General features: G+C 39.5%; 1 protein-coding gene across 4 annotated transcripts; it reads right to left on the bottom strand.

Annotated features, from left to right (window-relative positions):
- Positions 1 to 3,795: 3,795 nt before the first annotated feature.
- On the bottom strand, positions 3,796 to 16,477 carry LOC143160503 (riboflavin-binding protein). Of its 4 annotated transcripts, none has more exons than XM_076338238.1 (7): positions 16,412 to 16,477; positions 15,855 to 15,899; positions 15,390 to 15,547; positions 14,570 to 14,669; positions 13,296 to 13,424; positions 8,195 to 8,306; positions 3,796 to 4,154 (listed from the first exon to the last, which is right to left on the bottom strand). In XM_076338238.1, exons 3-7 carry the CDS (start codon positions 15,526 to 15,528, stop codon positions 3,918 to 3,920), a joined length of 717 nt encoding a protein of 238 aa, XP_076194353.1. In that variant the 5' UTR covers positions 15,529 to 15,547; positions 15,855 to 15,899; positions 16,412 to 16,477; the 3' UTR covers positions 3,796 to 3,917. The 4 variants fall into 4 exon arrangements, with proteins under 4 accessions (XP_076194353.1, XP_076194352.1, XP_076194350.1 ...); XM_076338237.1 differs by lacking the exon at positions 15,855 to 15,899 and having other exon boundaries at positions 3,796 to 4,023; positions 4,101 to 4,154; positions 16,412 to 16,466; XM_076338235.1 differs by lacking the exon at positions 15,855 to 15,899 and having other exon boundaries at positions 16,412 to 16,466.
- Between the last annotated feature and the right edge of the window lie 5,027 nt (positions 16,478 to 21,504).

Genomic DNA, 21,504 nt, shown 5'->3' with positions numbered 1-21,504 from the left:
TGCTAGTCCTAGTTCTGCAATACTTGCAATGATCAGATAACTTTTTTACTGACTCTCTCCCACTGACTCAGTTTGCTTCTCACTATTTATTTTCCTCTCAGGTATATTTTGAAGATTAATGAATATTTATAAAATGCTCTGAGTGAAACCTGCACATGAAAAATGCAACAGAAGTTGAAAATGTCATCATGACTGATGCTTATTATTTTTTAAAAAGGAAGCTATATTGTAATCAATATCCATGCAGAATTAAGAACTATAAAAATAGAGCGAGGACTCTAAAGGTACTACAGGAAATTGTGGCTGGCACAACTAAACTGAAGGTGAAAGCAACTGCGTAACCTGAAGAAAGCCTTGCAATGGCACAAGATACAGTGGGCAAGTTTTGTTAATAATGCTTAGTATTGACATATAGGCAGGATGAAGTATTTGTATTACAGAAGGATGATGAAATCCTTTTCAGTCTGCAAGTAATTAAAGATGAGGTTCATCATCATAAGTAACAATAATTTTAAAGCAGCAGGCTCAGATAACCTATACTAAAGAGCTCTAACAGAACTGTCAAGAGAGATCTCATTTGTAATAACTCCTGGCATTTCAGTGAAATTTCAGAAGATTCATAGTATTGTGCCAATGTTTAAGGAAAGAAAAATAAATAAACAGAGCAAGCAGGATGACCCAGCTAGCTGTGTTATGGTTAACGTGACACCAGTCCCAAGTAGTACAGTACAAAAGCTGATACTTAGCCAGGTAGTAAATAAGTCAGTAATTGGCAATAATTTTTATCAACATTGTCTTGTTGATAAATCCAATTTAATTTATTGACAAAGGTTGTAAGTCTCTTTCCTACAGATTAGTGTAGGAACATGTTTCACAACGTATTTCACAAAGCATTTGATCTACTGTTGTGACGTTTTGATAAAGATCTTAGTCGAGTCTAGTGTCACTAAATAGAGACATTTCAGTTGTCTGGGCCAGCGTGTGTCCAGAAGCAGGGCACGTGCTTTTGAGTGCATAGCAGGCACTTACCAAATCAGGTCAGCGTTAGCTGGGGATGTCTGGCAATCATCAGTAACTTGGATCTTTCTTTTCCCTGCTTCATCTTCACGGTGTATTGTTGTAGTCTGATTTTTAGTCATTTGTGTTATTTTTAATTTTGCTTTATCTGAGTTATCCTAGCCTTTTTGTAAATGTAAAATCACCACTGATGATAGCATTTCTGAGTGACAGAGAGATTGTCTAAGATGTAAATTACTGTGAGTAGAAAGCAGCTAGACAGAGCAAACGGTGGCTCAGGAAGGTTAGTCTATTCACATGAAGGTTTTGTAATACAGCCAAGTTCAAAGCAATAAGCCTAAGAGCTAAGATCACAGTTCACACCTCTGGGACCAGGGAGCTGTATAGTGGAAAAGAGTAACGCCAAGAAAAAATGAGGAATCGTAACACATGGACGCTGCAAAAAATCAGAATGATGCTCTTGTAGATGGGCAGTGCAATTAGGCAGAAATGTGTAGAGAGGCAGGGACATGGTGCTCTCGCTGTAGGTCACCCTTAACACTGCCATGGAGTACGGCTTTGATTTGTACAATTTAGGGAGGATATTCATGACTGGAGAGGGTATGGAGAAGAACTGTAAGTAGGACTTAAGGAGAGAGGGAATGTCTTACAATGACATATGTAAACTAAATAGAACTAAGACAGAGCTAATTGCTAAGGAGCAATTTGATCGTGTGTATGCGGCTGAGCAGAAAAGCAATGCTGAATACTGAAGAATTCTTTAATACAACAGGCTTTAGCAAAAAAACAGTAGCTGAAAGCTGAAACGACAAGTGTTAAATTAGGGATAATCTTTAACACTGAGGAAACAAATTATCAGGTGCATCGGACAATTCTCCATTATTTGGAGTTTTAAATCAAGACTGAAAGTCTTTCTGGATGATAACTTGCATTTGAATAAAACATATCTGGATCAATGGAAGAATGACCAAGAGGTATGGGACAATTTCTATGATATTGAGTAGTTCTTGACTTTTTGGCTTAGAAAAGAGATGACCTAGAGGAAATAGGGCAGCCCTGAAAAATTATTTGGGTCACAAAAGAGTTAAATCGTTTGCTTAGGGGTACATCATGAGTCAGTGGGAAAGCTACGAATAGGAACGAAATGCATTGTTTTGGTCCCTTAGCTGCTGTAGGATCCAGTGCTGTTCAAGAGCACGCAATAACCACTCTCATGGGTCATCTTGAAACTAAGCATGGAAGAACTGTTTGTTGAGAGTGCTTTCAAGAGTAATGTAGCCAGGGCAAAGAGAATAAAGTGGAATGGGAAGAAGAAGGGCAGAGACACAGGCAGTGATGATTGTGCTATACTTAACAAAGAACGTGAAAGAAGTCTTTGGCCATGGTGATACAGAAAAAGTTGGTGTTATGGCAGAGGGGATAATTAATTCTTGAATTTTGAGCACAGCAAAATAAAAAGCAGGAAAATTTCTGCTCTGATTCAAGTGCAATAAAGAAGGACAGGAAAGAACAGAGTTAGTGAAATAGGGGGAAAAAAAGGACTGTCAAGAGCTTTACAGAAGACCAAATTCTTGTTCTTTCTTTTCAAACAGTAGAACCAACAAATTGAGTTAGCACGAAATACAGATGTGGCAAAGTATCATTCTAAAACCAATTCAGTGCTGGTAGGAATTAGTCCATTGTTAAATATACTGAGAAGCTGGTTGGAAGCAGAGCATGACCTAACGGGTCTAGCATTACTATTGCAGCTGTGTGAAACCATTCAAATAAATAAACAGCCCAGTGAAGAAAGTGTGCTGGATTTTTAAGATTCTTCTAGTTTAACAGGATGTGCCAAGTCATTGTTTTAACTGTGGGCCAGATCCTTAAATGCTCTAAGGTGCCTAGCTCCATAGCAAGCACTGACATGATGCTGATTTTCACAATTCAATAATCTGACCCCCCAAATTAAATCCTTCTCATTGTTTTCTTGGTGATACCACTATGAAAGGCTGTACAGAATGGCACAGACCTGTCCACTCTATAGCGATGTCAGAGGGAGCATGGATGCATAATTGAAAGGAGGATTTCATTCATCCTTACCTGACGAGTCCCTCTGGGACTGGTGAACATTTTGGTTTTACTTTGACCTTAACAGTGATGCTGGGAAGCAGAATTACTGGTGGGAGAAACCTGACTGGGGCCCTCCCTGACACTTCCGTTTGTCAGAGATCATTCTGTTTGGAATCATTCAGTGGGATTAATTGCACTCAAAATTATGCTTCAAATTCATATTGTAGGAGACTTTTTGTACTGCTGTTGTTTAAGGTAGAAGCCCAGTGCAACAGAATGTGCATACTGTATACTGGCAATATATGGATCCAGGGATTTATCTAGTACACCACAATCCCCTGTTTTGCAAGAATGTTTCTGAGATACAAAATAAATACATTTTCAGTGGTCAGTAGCCAGGTTCACGGACCTATTTCTGCCTGCAGCATTTCTTCTTTATCGGAGCAGAGCCAGGCACACAGGAACTTGTGAGAGGAGTGCTGCGTGCCTATGCTAATGAAGGGTTTGGGTTGAAGATTTGGTGCATTACTGGCATGGCCTTCCAGAGGTCTCTAGTTCTCACTATTCCACCTTAAGTCAGCAGGAGCTGCCTGTGCCTCTCCTCTTTGAAAGTCAACCCCTAGATATTACCTTCAGGCTTCTAGCTGTTCAGTTCATCACAAGATTACACTTGTGCTAACCTGTCTGGGAGCTTTGTGATGCAGATGCAAAAACATCAGAGAAAGATTAACATAACCAGCCATTGATTTATTATGTTCTAGGAAGTAAGGGATAAAGCGGGCTTGCGTGATGCCCTGAGCCCAGCCTCCATGACGATTTCTCTCGTCCTGATATACATCCACCAGCATTTATCTTGTCTGTTCCCCTTCGTCTCCCTTTAGTTTCTCAAACTTCAGGAGTCTCTTTTGGCAGGCATGCTCCTCGCTGCTGCTGATGCTGGAGCTTTCCTCTGAGCTTTCGGAGAGGAGATACTTGATTGCCATCATGTCCTTCATGTTCATTTGCAAGCAGAGGCAGGAGGATTCGCTCACCTTAAATGACTCCCCCCACATAGTCTGGCACATGTCAGTCCCATTTGCATACATCTGTGTGTCAAATAAGAAATGCATCATTTAAATTTAAAAAGAATTGAGTTAAAAATAAGTTTGTATTAAATTGATAAATATTTATAACTCTTTAAAAATTGGTACTAGATTATAAAAAAGCAGTCTGCAGTCATTCACTGTCTTGCTGTGTGCCATGCTTCATCACTTCTGAGATATCTTAAAATGTTATCCAGTCCCACAACTGGCAAAAGAGATTTGGCTGTTGTGAGAGCAAGTGATTACACAAAGTGCAAAGTGATCAGTAGCCAGCCCTTTGTTTCCACCCTGGGGCTGACAGCCCAGCTAGCTTTCTGGGTCTAACAGACCAAAGCTGTGTGTGAGAGCCTGTACAACTTGTAGCATGTCAGGATACTCTGACATGTCTCAGGATCCGAGTAGTGCTGAAAGCGCCAGACTGAGTGTTTTGAATACAGGAATCTTTGTATCTACAGGCTAGAGACAGGCCAGTGGAGTCACAGCTCCATGGGATGTCACTGTGCTTGCTGCAATGTACATCGTGACTGGGCAGGACCTCACAGACAAAGAGAAGGGACATAACTTAGAAATTGCTTGAAGAAAAGAAGTTTTCTTCAAGCCTCCGAAGTGCTGTGTCCAGTGGTGCAACGGCCTTTCTGGCTCAAGAAATTGTAAACTGCAGCTTCTTGCACTCTCTGCAAGTGAATCTGTCCTGTTCCTGATACTACATTGTTTTGTAAGGCCTGTGTCCTAGGACCTGTACAATCACGCAACAAAGGTATTTCTTGCTTGCCAAGCTCACATTGTGACAACCTTATGTCCACCCAGCTTGAGTCTGCCTAAAGAATATTAGCTTAGGAGTTATCATGTCCAGCCACAGAGTGGGCAGGATATATCTTGCCTGCATTTCTCCCATGTGTTTGTGGTTGAAGTTCAATCTTTTCTGTTTCTGTAAAGGAAGCTTTAGGTACTCCCAGAAGCAAAGCTAAGAATGAAGTTGGGGCTGGGAGTGATGGCAGGAGTAGAAGCCTTGGGAATTAAGTAGTGGGAGTGTTAATGACTGAAACAGCAGACCAGGCAGCAGGACTGCTGGGTTCCATTACTGACTGATTCACCTTGACCGTGTCACCAGCATGTCTCTGAAGGAAGCTGTGTTTCATCTGTAACAGTACAAGCAGTCCTTGCACATGATGCTGATTCTTTAATCCTACAGTGTTTCTCTTAGTGCTGTAATTTCTGGATGGTGTGCTGGTTTACCATCATCACCAGCTCATGTAAAGATCTGATGCTGTGAATCTTGGAGAAGGTGCCCTGTGTTTGTGGTTGGGAGGTTTCTGCATGGAAGCTGCTCTGTATGAAAAAAATTAATGATTACAGATTTAAGTCTATTATGCAGAAGTGGAACTGGGCATCTGTAGTCCTGCAGCTTCTTCTGCTCCACCTATTTCCCACAAGTTCTTCTTATGAGGTGTCTCCCTGTCTCCCCACATGCAAAACTATGTTGACCTATACTGTGCAGGAAGGCAGATGAGAAGAAATCATAATCATCACTTTTGCCTTAGAAATCTGTCCTTTGTGAATAATACAGAGTCCATTCGAAATAGCCCCAAAGACTCTGTAGTCTGTAAAATAGCTTTTCAGTTCACGCCATCTCTAGCCAGGGCTTGCTCCATGGATGCTGCAGTTGCTAGAGGAGGAGTGTGGAGGTTGGCTAGTGCACTGGGAGCAATGCAGGGTCAGAAATAGAAAGGTTGCTGCATCTAGTTCTCTCCGTGTGTTCTCAGGGCAGGCAGATGTTAGCTGTTTCTTTCCCACTACTTCTGTGCTTTTAAGCAGCATTAGACATTTTCTTCCAGCTCCTGTACAGTTCCTGGATTTCTACCTGCTTTTAGTTAATCATTCCAGAAAGTATTAAAAGCTGTCGTGGATTTTCTTAGGTCTGTATGCAAGAGACATGACTACATCCTATTCTTATGTCCCACAGGTTCTGCAACATGTATTCATCATGCTCTTCTACTAGCTAAGTTGGCAATTTTATTTTGACCTTCCTCCTAACTCTGCTTAAAGATCAGAGCATAGCCAGAATGCTGCAGCAAACAAACAGTGCACACAGCCCATTTACCAAACGTGTCCCTAAATTACTGCAAAGGATTCTGATTCTTCAGCTTCTTGGAAGATGTTCTAGTCTATGCATTAACATTGCTTGGGGAGCACTCGGCTGGGGGAACAATGACAAAATGTGCCTCATTTTAGCCAGGCTAAAACTGGCTATGATCCATTGTGCATTCTTAACATTCAGCATTTGTCCCATATTCAGCATTTGTTCCAAACAGTCCTTACAACCACTTGCATACGTCAAATATAGGGCTGCTGATTGCTCCTCCGTATGAGCTGAGGCATCAAAAGAAGATAAGCATCTGCCCACAATGCTCTGACACTGGAGACCCCTTTGTGCTTCTGGGTAACAGTAACTTTCTTTTCCATGAGTTGAGTCCAAACCAAGCGAGTCTAGTGCTTGTATATCATGTAATTTTCATATGGGAAATGTGTTTTTTTAATTTCTCTGAAGAAACTTCATCTTTATTCTTACTTACCATGCAAGCCTATTTTTGGTGAAAAACATGGGCAGTTTAGGGTGTGGTTCCATTTAGTTTAGGAATAGCTGCGCCTGGCTTCAAGTGATAAGACCTCTGGATTTGCTGCATGTTTTTCCCTGCAGATGGTATATTTTCTTTAAGAAATAAGTACAAGGGAATTCAAGGTTAAAAACTCCTATCTCTGGACCAGGGACAGTTTGAACAGGGACTGGAGATTATTTACAGAGATTATCATTTCGTTTTCCACTTCATCTGGAACTACTGATGATTTAGCACATCTGGGAAACTGAGCTGTAAGTTTCCGCAGCCCATTTGTTTTTTGGCCACCTTCCTGAGCTTGCTGATTAGTGTCACTTTTGCAAGGCAGACAGCAATCCTGCACTAACTGGACTGTGACTTCCACTTATATCAGTTGCTGAACTGACTTCTGGAAGTACATGCACTTGAATTGAATTCAAAACAATGAATCTGGGATCTTTGCAAGCCTTACCACCGGTGCCTAAGCACTACATTTAAATTTCGTTTACTTCTGCAATTTGGACAGTTTTCATGGACTCAGTGAAGTTCAACTGTTAAAAATATTCAAACAAGTATAGCAGTTTTGAGCTGTATTATATTGCCCTGATGCTAAACTTACTTGAGTCACTAGAAGAAAATCCTACCTGACTCTTGAAAGGTCTGTAGATCAGGTTCCAGGCAACCTTGCTCCTATAAGTCTTGTCAGTTATAATTTTATACACTTTTGCTCATAAAATTAGTTATCCCAACCATTAAACCTTCTCAGAAAGATGGGATGAGCTCTCAGAAAGCTTGTCAGTGCTGCTCTTTAACCATCAGAGTGATATAGAACAAAGTTAGCCCTGCCTAGCCATTGGCAGACACGATGGAGAACACACATCAGAGATACGATAGGTCTATGGAGGACAAAAGGGAGACAATTAGAAGAATGTCAGGACTTAGGCATTTGGAAGATGGAGAAGGACTTGAACATAACAAGGTAAAATAGAGAAAAGGGCAAAGATGCCTAATAGGCAAGAAAACCTTAAAAATTCCATAGTGATTTGGGAACTTACGTCCCAATTTAAAAAGAGAGGTGTATAAAGCCCCACAGTATGTAAGGAACCTTATAAAATGCATCTCAGTGCCTCTGTTGTATGAACAAAGTTCATTTATCTTTTACTTTCTAAACCCCACTGTGGTTAAAGTATCAGTGCTGCCTGAACTTTTACTTTTGTTTCAGAAGTGGTATGAATAGTGATTAATTAAATGTATATATACTTAGAGTAAGCAATCTACATAAATATAAATGTTTTAAAATTTATATACTTAAAAAGTCTGATGTAGGTATGGCTTGAAACTGCTGAAGTAAAAATAATTCACCTGTTGCATTTTACACCCATATATTCAGGAAAAAAAAAAGAACTCTTAATGCCATTTTTTCTGCTCCAGTTGATCAGGTTTTCTTACCTCACTATATGGAATACATTTATTCTTACAGTGGTTTTCTCCACTTTCATCCCATTCCCAGTCCGTCAGCCAGTTATGAACACATATGGAATCATCTTTGCAGGCTTCGTACCTTCATGGAGATTAGTGTGGAAGATACAGTTATTTCTCTCACTTTTTTTTCAGTGGACTCAGATTCAACTCAGAAAGCCTACGTGGGCTATGCTAGTAACGTGGTATGGTCACACAGTGCAGCTTAGCAACAGATCTTCAAGAAATGTGCACATTATCTTAGCTTGACATGTACATAAACTCTGAGCTGGCCAGGAAGACCTAAATCCCAATGAAAACTAAACAGTTCACCCACTGTGTTTTATACTCACAGACTTAAGTAAAGGGCTCATGTTCTGAGGAGCAACACTCATTCATGCAGTGTTTTCTGCTTGGTTATGTCCGCTGATGTTACTGAGTGGAGGAAATACTGTGTGGGAGGGAGTTTCATGAATGCTGATGTTCAATATTGTGACAGAGCACAGGTACGCTAAGAGTGAACTGTCACTTGAGGGAGATGTGGGGAAAGTTTGTATTTATGAATTAATATGGGAAAAGAAGCATGATATTGCCTGGGCAGGGGGTTGCTATGAGGAATGAGCACTGAAATAAGGAAAATCCACAAACAACAAAATCATATAAACTAATAGGCTGTCAGCCTCAGAATGACGTTTTCAAAGAAGTTAAACTTGAAGTGAAGGAGGAAAGATAAGAGTCTCGTAGGGTATAGGTCTAAAATTTTAAATTTTAAGTTATTTTTAACTTGTAAGCCGTAATGTAAAAAAAAGCCTATAAATGGCCTGGAACGAGTATGGTATGCAACTGGCTGGTCTACGTGATGAGAGATCTCATGACTTACCATTATCCTACATAATTTCCTTCCTTCCACTTCTTTTTATGTTCTACTTCTTGGCTCTTACCTTTCTTAAAGATCACTTTCTGCAAATCAGTTAACATCTACTTAAATTTATTCTCAATGGCTTCAGGCGGACTATTCACACCAGTAACCAAGAGTGCCAAAACCATGAGGCACTAACTTCAAAAAGTTAGTGTAGTTCAGCATGGTATTTATAATTAATGCCTTTGGATATATTTTCTGTTCATAAATGTTATCATTTTTAATCTTCAGGGTCACGTTTCCAAAACTACTTTGATATAACGAGGGCTGCAGACTTACATTTTTAAGTGAAATATGAGTTGTCATGTGGTCATAGAACTACAAGAACTAGACATTGCAGTACATTTGCACGTGCAGAAAGGTAAGAACATGCACATCTGCAGATTTTTTTAGAGGGAGAAAGAGCAGTAACAGATGGAGGGTAACCAAGGCCTGAACTAAACAGGTCTAGGGCAGAAGACACGTATTCCCAAATGTGTTCATCCATGAATCTGTTGCCAGAGGTAGGGGCTCTGCTGGAAATAATAGGCTGCAATTTGATAAATTAATATAATGTGACACTAATAGGCAGGTCCTACCAGTTTGTGCCATGACTGGATTTGGGACTAGGGACTATAAGAATAATGGGTTTGTTGTTTGTTAGCTGCTGTGTACCCTGACTGAGAAAGACACACAGAGGTAACTCCCCAGTGACAGCTGTTTCTCTAATGCTAGTCACTTTGCCTGCTTGAAGGCACACCAGTTAGGAGCATCAATGCAAACTTTTTGTTAATCACCGTCTATGAACTCTCCACATACCAGCATCAGATTCACCAATTAGCTCTTGATTCTTCAAGCCATGTAGGCATGTCCTTTATGCATGCACTTAAATTCATTGCTTTCTAGCAAAGTCGATCAATATCTACTGTGAGCTGCCTAATACTAGCATTTCCACCTAAAGCAGTTGTGCCCTTCCCACAGTCTTCTTTTTTGGTTTCCTTTTTTATTTGGCTAAATATTTTTCAGCCTGATGGGTTCCCAGACCAGGGTTGCTTCATGGCCTCTCAGACAGTGCCGCTGGCACATGGGTGGAGACAGGGTAGGGGAAAGAATGAGCAGCCCTTGGGGCTGAGGAGAGGGCAGAATTGCTTCTTTTGAAATTAGTGTCACCTTCAGTTATACTTTTCAAATTATGAATATGTATTTCAGAGTTTTACTGAACTGGGGCACTCATGCTATGCATCTGGTTTCCTCTGGAGTTTGAATTAAATATGTTTATTAAAGTATTTATATTTTTATTCACTATATCTATTGAATTGTCAGATGAAATGTTTCATAATTATGATTATTGCCTGACTCTGTGGTTTGTATATAAGCAGGTAGCAAGGCTATTGTTACAAGTTTTTCTTTATCCCGATGGAAGTAATTATGAAACTAAGTTTATGAAAAATCGTGCCTTATGAAACGTCTGATTTCTGCTGTTCAGAAACCCATAAGTGGTTTCTTCAAACATTAATTAAAACCCGTGAGAAACATAAACATAAATACTTAAAAGATCCTCCCTGAACATACTAGTTCCCTATACACAATGGCTTGTACATCGGGCTCTTTCAAAAGCAATAGTTTTAGGACTAGTGGGAGCAAGGAATCCTAAGACAATAGGAAGAAAAGGCAGGCCCCAAGCTAGTCAGATGAATTTCTTTTAAATGAAGTCACTGCTCATTCAGAATCCTCTGCACATTTCTGGCCACAAAGACATACAGTATGCAGCAGGCACACTCACGGCATGTAGAGAAAGTAGGTCACATCACTAGCAGTGCTACAGCATGCTAAAGGGACTCCAGTGAATAGAACATGAAAAAAATGTTACTTTAAATCACCAGAAAGAGTGGGAATTCTGTTCAGGCTCTTTTCTAGCCTCAGGCCTTAAGCAGGGTGATGGAATGGGTTTGACATTGGCATTAGGCAGGCACACAGACTAGCATGAACAGTAATGGGTCATCATTACATTTTTGATTCAGGCCAGGCATCTATGATGCCAAGAGGGGCAACAGATCATTGTTCAGTATTTGTTTAGAGTAGACCCTACTCTTTGCCAGGAGACTCTATGCTGGAAAAGGGTCAGTTTTTCCTGTGCAGCAGCTCTCAATCACACCCCCCACACTTTCCAACAACAAAAGTTACAAATGCTAGTTACCTGGAGGTTCTGGCAATAGCCAGGGGACACTGATGGTTTTGCTATATAATACTGACCCGCTATATACACTTTGGTATAAATCTCATATATACTAAGGCTGGCTTAAACCAGTCATAGATGCAAACTAAACTTACAGGATATATTGTCTTTCATCTTTACACTTTCACTGGATATAGCAATTTGGTGATGACTTTGTGTGCTACTTAATTTGGGATACATTTGTTTTAGATATTGGTATTCTATCGCTTTGCCTGTTAGATCTATTCTAAAGCTCACTGGCAACTCCAATGCTTTAATAACCAAATGCTTTCAAATTTTGGTAATATTTGGTTCTGAGCTTTGAGATTCTGAGCACTGAGGCAAATTCAAGGTCTCAGTCTTTATCTTCAAGGAGGTCAATAATCTGGATTCAGTTTAGAAGATTACCAAAAATTTAGGAAGGAAGACTGCACATGACGAATCTGTTCCTGAGGCACATGGAGTTTCCTAACACAGAAATAAAATTCCTTACTAGAGGAAACTCTAGGGAAGCTAAGAAATACATCAGCCCTTCTCACTATCTTCCATTACAAATGCAAGCTATGCTTCTTATTTCCTTCTCTGGCACAAGGCAATGGAGACATATTTAAAGACAAATCCTACCAAAATACTGCACTGCATACATGACTTTGCCCTTGGAGAGAAGATAAGAGTGAAAGTGGATCCATGTGTCCATAATATTCAAGTTGCATAACGACTAGGGAAAGCACTGTACAGAGCAGTGCAAGAGAACCTGACCATGCACTGCTGTGTGTACTGTGTTTTCTGTGCTTCCAAGAAAAGCTCTTTTATAACGTTTTTAGAAGTATTAAACCCATTTTCTGTGATTTTCAGAGCAGCCTAAGGGATTCAGACATTCCCAGTTCATTACTTTCAAGGGATGCTACCAGTTACAATCCTACAGTAGGAACACAGCCTGTGCTGTTTGTACTATGCTTCACACCAATTTAACCATACAGACAAGTTACTGTAGTTACTAGGCACAACATTAATATGGTACTGAGATTTATATGACGTTATTTAAGCTTCAACATCTCATAACAGGGAGGGAGGAAGGGAGGGAGGGAGAGATATGTGTACCACTGAAAAAATCGCAGTACCCCACCTGGATATAATGCTCCTACCCCAAGACTAAGGACAGACGGGTGCTGGGTTGTCCCACTACATGTCTTGCACCAAAAAATAATGTGATTCCCTGATGCTGTATTTTGGGGAAAAAAAATTAAATGCTATTATGCTTGCTCATTGCTATTAATACTTTTAGCATTACGTGGCTGCAAGTTTCTCCGAGATTCAGGCTTTTAGAAGTGGTTTTAGAGAGAGGGATGATGGAAGGGAAGAGAAAAGGCCAAGGGTGAAAAATTAAGGAATTAAGCTAATTTGTTATATGAATTAATTGAAAACATACAGAAAGTGGCTGCTTTCATGATTTCGTAGTGCATTTTATACATATAAAAGAAATGTATCATGTCATGATCAAGTATTTAGATTTAAAATGCTAACTGCATAAATGCTAACTCACAGGCATGGACTTTTCAAAGGTTGGGCGGGCCCTCACTGCTGTTAGAACTGCCTGACGTTAGTGCCTGTCAACATGGTGAGAGCTCCTCCGTCACGTCAGGCAGTTCTGATGCCACTGCACTGCATCCTAACGGAGAGCATGGCAGTGCTGTCCCCGAGTCACTAAACTCTGACACAGTTTAGTGACTCCATCCCGCATTCAGCCTGTGTCATTATTATTTTGGGGGTAGTAGCTTAGCAGAGGAAAAAGTAGAGATGACAAACAAGAAATGAAGAGGAAGAACAAGAGAAAAGGCATAAAAGTGATGCAACACCATCGAATCTTAGTGCTACTTGATTGGGAGATCTGTGCTTCATCCACCCATGCTCCTTGACACCCTAGTAACACAGGCATATTAAAGCTAAATAAAAATACTTCAATAAAAAGCTGAACCTACCAGTCATCACAAAAACTTTGACACAGTGGAACAGACTGAATAGCAGCAGTGTAGCTGGGATGGATCCAGTGAGCAGCATGTGGAGAACATCGGTAAAAGCACTCAATTTTCTTCGTGAACACTTCACAGCTGTGGTGGGTGAGAAAAGCCACAAATAAACTTGTTTCTTAGCATCAAGGCTATAGCCTCAGTTTTCTAGGCCCGCTTTGATGTGGATGCAATACTATAGATTAGGAGAAAAACATAGAAAAGCATCCTTTCGCCCTGTTAGTGTCTAGGTTCCAAACTCATTCCTTTGGCATTGTGTACAGACTCTGACCGTGCAATTACCATAGCCAGCTAAAGAGTGCACAAATGTTTCCATGCGTATTTCAGCCCTATTTGTGTAAGCCTTCTGTAAATTTTTGAGGCCTTGAGTTTTCCTGGCAAGAACGATTCCGGGCAATAATAAAATGTAGTTTAAAACTATAGTACAAAACTTATTCTACGCTGTAGCTTCATGGTTTCGCTAATCTTTAGCTTTTCCCAGAGCCCAGCTGAAGTTACTTAAAAACGCATACTGTTGCTGCTCTTCTGGGAGTGGCAGGCAATAGCTGTTACTTTTGAACATCTGTTTTTGCTTAATTGTTTTGTGCTTTCATTCTTTTAGTTCTATAACTTGCCATGTTTCACAGCTCTAACATCTAACGGGGTACTAAAAATCTTAATTATGAAGACATTCTTCATGGTTACAAAACTCACAGGACTACAAGAATTTTTATTCTAAATATTCAGATGTTTCATTTCTGGACTCTTGTGCATTTTGTTTGCGAGATTTAATACTCTAGTTGATCTGCTTTCTAAACAAAGGAAGAAGCCTGGTCTGTATTGACTAGGGGTCACACTCACTGGTATGTGATGGTTGCTTTGGAGAGCTACAGAGGTGCGGTATGGTTGTTACCTACTGGGTTTATGACTGCTTTGCACTGCTAGATCTGGTTCTATACTGAAAGCAAACTTGAAAAAACATAACCCTTTCTTGATAAAATGGCATAAATCCTTCTGCACAAATAGGATATACTTAGGGATTCATGGGCTTTTGTGAGGGAAGAAGAAAAGCCAGACGTTGGTCAGGTGTAGAGACAAGATGATGGGAACTAGGCTGGGTGGCATAATCTCTAGGGCAACCTAGGGACTGTCCATCAGCAACTCCAGGGGGAGTTACAATTAGCTGTGTGGCTGCTACAGCACAGATCTATTGAACCAGGACACAGACAACATCAAAGCTGACTTACGATTTACTGAGCTGCCCACATCTGTTCCAGTAGCTGTTGTTTACTTTAATTACTGGGGAATGAGCCAATTGCTCTGTGAAGTCTGCATAGCAACAGGAAGCTGTTAGAAATGAAACAGAGATCTTGCAATAAGGATTTTCTTTAATATTGTATTTGGAAGACTCAAAATGTAAGATGAATCTGTTTCGGTCCATAACATGATAAAGTCTCTTAGCACTAACTAGAAGATGTACTCAAGCTCTAACATTTTTGGTTTTGGAAGTAGCAGTGTAAATGCTAAGTGAGGTGGACTGGCATCAACAGTGCTTTGTCAAGGTGTGCCCAGAGAGGCCCAAGAATTTTACTAGTGTTCTGCCAGATGTTATATCCTGAGGGATACTAACTTCGAAAGCTACCAAACATAAAGAGAGAGTTGAAGAAATGTAATAAATACTATACTTTGCTCACTATAGAATTTTGATTTCAACCTTTCCCATTTGGTGTCTGCTACAATTAATTAATTTTTATCCTTAATCACAATAAACCAAATTCATCTTCGCTGTAAACTTTTTTAAGCAGATGGAGCTACAAGAAAAGTAAACTGCATCAGAATTTTTTAAAGATAACAAATGAAGTCAATGAGTTTTGCAGTTGTCTTTGTTAAGAACCAGAATCTTACTCTCGGTTTGCATGCAGCAGAATGCCAATGAAGGAAGCTTTTCAAATGCAATGTATACTGCATCTTATATATTTTTGAGAAATTAAGGGAACTGCCAAAACAATTAGTGTGTACAAAGCTGTACTTCTAGACTATATTTGGCAAAATTTAAACCACTCTTACATTTAGAGTACAGAGTGCATTCATGCATATTTGGCTCAGGACTTGGTTTCAGTTTGTGGGTGTCCCCTTCCAGACATCCGTATTTTTGACAGGTAGATGACGTTATGACAGCAAAGAGGGTGACAGCAAACCTCAGCATTGTTGTTCGGTTCTTTTTCCTGTATGGAGAGAAGTCTTTATTTATAACCTTTATTTCTAGGAGAAGCCATTACATTAAAAGGAAGGACTGGTTTAAAAAAGCTACATATATAACCAAATAAAAAATGCTCAGCAAAGATGCACACATAAATATTAAGACACACATTCTCCCTTTCTCTTTGCTTATATCTGAACACTTATACTTCTGCTACATATTTTTGAGGTTCGGTGGCAAGTGATAAAAGCCACCAATAATTCAGGCTATTTATGAAAACGTGTTATAATTTTCAGTATTTAAGAAAATGATTTTAAATTTCTTAGACCAACCTGAATTTATCTTTGAACCCTTCCAAGAGCCATTCCTCTGCTTCACTAGATTTGAAGAAAAGATTGATTAGTTCTAAAACTTGCAGATTGTTTTGCACACTTGGAAATTACACATTTAATACAGCTGCAAGTGAGCTAGTAGTGGTCAGCACCTGAGCTGGATCAATTACATTGATAACTTGCCTTTGTTGAGGCTATGCTAATTTGTAGCTAAGAATCTGATCCATTATTTTCTACCTCTTTTGTAGAGTTTGGTCAGAAATGCAAGATAAAAACATTTTGTCTGTGAGACTAAAATTTCTCTAAACACAGACTACGTATTAGTGAGCTATATAGATAAATCTAGAACCTGTTCGATAAATCAATGCATAATTCTTTATACATGTTATCAGTTTAACCCTTCATTCTTTAGTTATATATTCCTGTTATCTTTTTGGCATAATTTTGCCTGAATAAGGACTGCAGCTCCTCTATGTACCTAGACTTTTCAGATATAAAGAAAACAACATGTTACAGAAGAAGAAAACTGTCTTTCCAATTTCTCAGTAGTTTCTCACCTCTTTTGCTGTCCTTCTGGGTGATACTTCTCCCTGGAACAGGAACACAGTAAATTGCTTTTCTCATTTTCCAGTTTATATACACACCATCTGGCATCAGTGCTCCAGAATTTGTTTGCCCTGGAAGAGTTCCTTGACCTTTGGAGTGCTAACATAGATTTATCTCAAAAGCAGATGCAATGACCAGCACATAATGTCCTTTTATTGCTTTCAAATGTCGAGATGATAAAGAGGAAAGTAAAAACATAGGTTAGAATTAGAAAAACAACAGCTCTCCTGTATACCAAATACAACTACCCCCCCGCCTGATTTTTCAATTGTTCCTTTTATTAGTAATTATTAGAATAATTTCTACAACATTTCATGGGGCTTTTATCACAGATTAGGACTTCACTGAATTAGAGACATTAAAAACAACGCTTCGTATTTCAGCCTGACTGGCTTAATTTTGACTATGGCTTGCCTTGGCTTACACAGTAATTTTACTGCAGCCCCTGGAACAGAAGCCACATCTCCTGATTCCCAGGTCTTCGCTCTTTGTTCACAAGATCCCTTTAAAACCTGCTGCCGTTTGCTCTGGTTGCTCTACCTGCCTCATACATACTCTTCAACCAGTGTCATAAGCACTACAAGGAACTGTTGCTTGTACCATTGATAGTGATTCCTGACTGGATTTCCTTTTGAGATCTGCTTTCTGCAAAGAGGATTCTGCATCTGAACATAAACCATTGCATAAGGTAGACATGGTGATTACAAGTAGTTGCACTTACTTTCATAGATCAAATCTCGTTGAGTACTGTAAAGAGCAGTACCACTCACTACCTTGCAATTATTTAGATGCATAAGGAAAGTAGCATCTGTTGTTTTTGTGTTTAAAACAGAACACTGGTTTGTCAGATAACACTCTGTGGCCATTATTTACAAATCTTTTTTTCTTGAAAAAACAAACATTGGCACAGTGGAGGTGTGGTATGAACCTCATTGAGCAAACTCACTGAGCATGATACTAAAACAATCTCTATAAGCTACAAGCACTGATTCCTATCCTAGCTCTAGTAAATGCCTCAAGGCAAAAGTGTTGCTGGCCTAAAAAGAGCCATTTCCAGATCAGTGGAAACTGAGTGATTTTTATGTTCCAGAATTAATTTAATTAAGACAAGTTTAAAGAATGAATTTAATTAAGGCAAGTTTAAAAAGGCATAAAGTAACTACAGGAGAAACTGAAGTAAATCTAATGGCTTATTACCCATGCTTTCACCTCACGTGGCTTGATCTCGTGTTGGCTGAAATTAATGGAGCTCCTTGCCGATTTGTAATTTAAAGGATTCGTGCACACTGCTCGGCACTTGGATCTGTGTATTCATACAAAATAAAGACCACTGTATAATATGAACACTCATTTTCAACATTGTGATGAGTGGATGGGCTAGCCAGCCTGGTAAAAAGCACAGAAATAGTACATGCTCTGTGCCTTACTGCTCGGTTTGCATAAAAGGTATGCACGCTTGGAAAGGTGCAAGGATGCCAGGAGGTTTCTTGTAATGCCTCTGTTCACTGAATTGACATACAAATTATATTAAGCTATAGGAAACTGGGATCTCTTTCAGGCTTTGAGTATGAGCCAAATGGGACCACTTGCTGGGAGATTAGGCAGAGTTTCTAGCAGCAGGAAGGAAAATTGTCATATGTTTGTGATTTCTCAGACTTGGCTTTGGTTAGCAATACATGTAAGCAGGCTCAGGCTAAGGAGGTTTTAGAGATCTCAGCTATACATCTGCATCACCTGAGAAGTGAATCTTGATTCTTTTTTCTGTGTTCTCTGACTAGTTATTTTGTGTAATGTCTTACACTGAGAAACTCGTTAAAGGAAGTTTCTTACCCCTTCCCATACTTGAATGGGTCATTTCTCTTTATTTGTTAAAATTGAACTTATTTTCAAGTACTCAGTGATGTTCTTGGGCTTTTAAGACTCCTACTGCCACGTAATTTTAACTTTAATATCAGTTCCCTTTAACTCTAGCCCTTCAAGAGCTAGAGTTAAAGCATGCATGATGTTAAGATATTGCCACAGACACCAATTCTGGCACCACAACATTAAGTTATTTTTATTATTATTATCTGATGATCTAATTGATAGTGACCTATGATGCTAGTAAAAGTATGCATCTATTCCAAAACCACAAACACTGCTATACTAGGTCTCAAGAGCCATCTACCTGAGCAACTTCCTTCTGGCAAGAGCCATTAGCAGAAAATTAGGGGAAAAAAATGTTTAAAAAATAAACCTAGTTGCTAACTTCTCAGCTTCTGGCAATCAGCTTAGTAACTATGTCAACTGACATCTCCTAACTCAACATAGCGATTCCTTTTTTGTGAGTCAGATCTCTTTAATGACTGAAGTAAGCTTTTACGGTTTTATATTCTTGGTAACTCTGCAAAGCCGATGTGGTTAAGGGAAAAATTGTTTGCACGTCCAACCAGTGACAACTGCCAGATCCATTTCCCTTCTTGGCATCCAGAAAGTGTAACAACAGTGTGACTGGAGGGACACAGCTTCAGGAACATAAATTAGAGCATTTGGCCTGTTACAGCTTTATTATAGATGGCAATGTGTGCTAATGAAATTAATCTGTTTGTTCCTCATATCTCAGTGTGAGCCTGCATGCTCAGAAGTCGGAAGTGTTTTTCTCGTTAACTGTAACAAGAACTGTAATTAGGAGCACAGGTTGTTATCTAATTTAATGTCATTCCTGAAGCTCCTTTGCAGAACTGCATTTAAAGTTGCAACAAGGGCACATTATTTCATGATTAGTTAAGTATATATTCTTGACTTTCATTATGTTAGACTTCAGAACCAAGAGTTCGTATTCACAAGTCTCTGCTGAATCTATCATGTCACAAGTCAAGCTGGATGCCAAAGGAGACACTCCAGATGGACTCAGTCTGGCACTCCTGACTCTGGAAAAAAAAAAGAAGAGGTCAAATCTTAACGCTACTGAATTTAAGGTGTGATTTCTTTCTGTACACTTTGGTGGGGCTGGGATTTCTCCTTTTATTTTGCCTGTGTAAGGAATACCTCGTGGCACAAAGTAAGGCTTACTTGCTTTATTTGAGTACACAAATGTTGCTGAGCTAGTTCTCCAACCGGGCACAGGAATGACAAAAGCACCAGTAATTTTATATAACCAAGAGAGTGAGTCAGTGGGGGGAAAAAAAAGGCAGATATTTTAATGAATAGTAGGTTTAAAAAGCAATCACAACCCAAACAACAAAATTATCATTGTAAAAATGTTATTTTAAGCCCCATGTTAGTTTTTTCAAAATTAAAGGGGACAAAAATCTACTTATTGTAGCTTATTACTGAGTTGAAAGCACCTCTTGAAAGCATAACTGAATGCTTTTCCTTTGCCCTAGTCTTTCATTTGCCTTTCACATTCTGCTAGTCTGTTACTGTAAGGTTCCTTGAACCACTAACAATTATTGTTATTTTTTCTACAAAGAACAGGCTTTGGTTTGGATAGCTACTGACCGTGTGGTGTGATGTGGGCTTTCACAAGTGACAAAGAAAATCTGGGTTCAGCTTGACCTATACTCCAGAATTAACCAACTGCAATCTTGTTTCTAATTTAGACTATTAATATTTGATTGAATTTTCTACAATCACTTATGATTGTAGAATGATGAATTTCTTTTTAGGGGAGTATGAATACTATTTTTTTTTAACTTACACTTTTATTATGGGTATTTATTATTTGTATAGAGGTAATACCTAGATGTCCCTGCATAAAGTTGTGATGTAGTGTTCTAAATTATTTGGTGCCAATACTGGATTATGGATGGCCATGTCCCACAGCCCCCTTTTCTGCCCTGATCCTGTACTGCCCCTTTCCCTCCACTGTGCTGGCGCAACCCAGATGGCATCGTACACCAAACCAGATGGGGGAACTGATCCAGCAAAAAGAAATCCAGCACTTCCCCCTGCCTCCAGTGTTTCTAGCCAAATCAATTTCAAATTTCAGTTTATAGCACAGCTGTAGAAGAGTTGTGTTGCTGTGAGGAAAAGGGTGGTATATTACAATGAGAGAGACAAATAGGGGAGGGTAGGACTGGCAGTACTTTCAGTCAGAACTGCCAACCTCTAAGCCCCATTGTGTTAGCATTCTGGTTTAATTGTTATGTTGAACACCTTGTAATAAAAATTAAGAGCTGACACGTCTATAAAGAAAACAAATAATGCAAGCACAAGGTAACAGTGAGATCATACTGGTCAACATATTAAAAGGCAGTGACTGGAAACCACCAGATTAATCACTGCTGAGCTTTTTCCTGTTTGTATCACAGCAGGGATGAATTTTAAGGAGGACACAGTTGAGGTCCATGTAGTGGTTCTGCAGACATCTCTAAGGAATGACTCCCATACATGTCATATTAGTTCTAGATATCTTGACTCATTGCCCTGTGATGCATCCGTGGTTAGAAAATTGACCACAACACTCATAGAAAAGGTATTTTTCCACAACACCTTTCTTTACATTGTCCCCTCTCTTTCTGCATCCCTCAAACGGCTCCCCTCTCTGTTGTATCAATCAAAAACTGCTTTCACTTCCAACTCCCTTTTCAGTTTATCTACGCCCTTTCTGTCTGTTCTCTTTCAATACAGACACGTTAAGTCTCTTGCAGTGTCCCGATGCCAGCCTCCACTGTACACCTGTTGGATTTCCATGGCTTGCTTTCTTGTATTTGTCATCTCATATTTGGGAAGCATTTCTATAAGTGGCAGTAAAACTATGTATAAACTTTGCCCTAGCCCTCCTTAAAACTCATCTCTGGGTGCCCAAAGAGAGGGTGACAACAGTTAGGATCTGATGCTACTCCTGCTGGCCAGCATCTCTCCATTCCCCACGTGCTTCCCTTTCTGGACCTTTCAGAAATACACACAAATATATATATTTATATGCATATGTAGTTTGTACTGTGTTAAAACCTAGGGGTAACAGCTCAACTGTGGCAATTGCTGTGCAATCAAGTCCAAGCTGACAGTGAAAGCAGCATATTTACTGGTCTCTTTCTGTCTCTTTAAAGCTATAATGTGT

This window comes from Aptenodytes patagonicus, chromosome 5 (genome assembly GCF_965638725.1).
Source record: "Aptenodytes patagonicus chromosome 5, bAptPat1.pri.cur, whole genome shotgun sequence".
Taxonomy (NCBI): Eukaryota; Metazoa; Chordata; class Aves; order Sphenisciformes; family Spheniscidae; genus Aptenodytes; species Aptenodytes patagonicus.
This window is presented reverse-complemented; position numbering and strand designations above follow the sequence as displayed.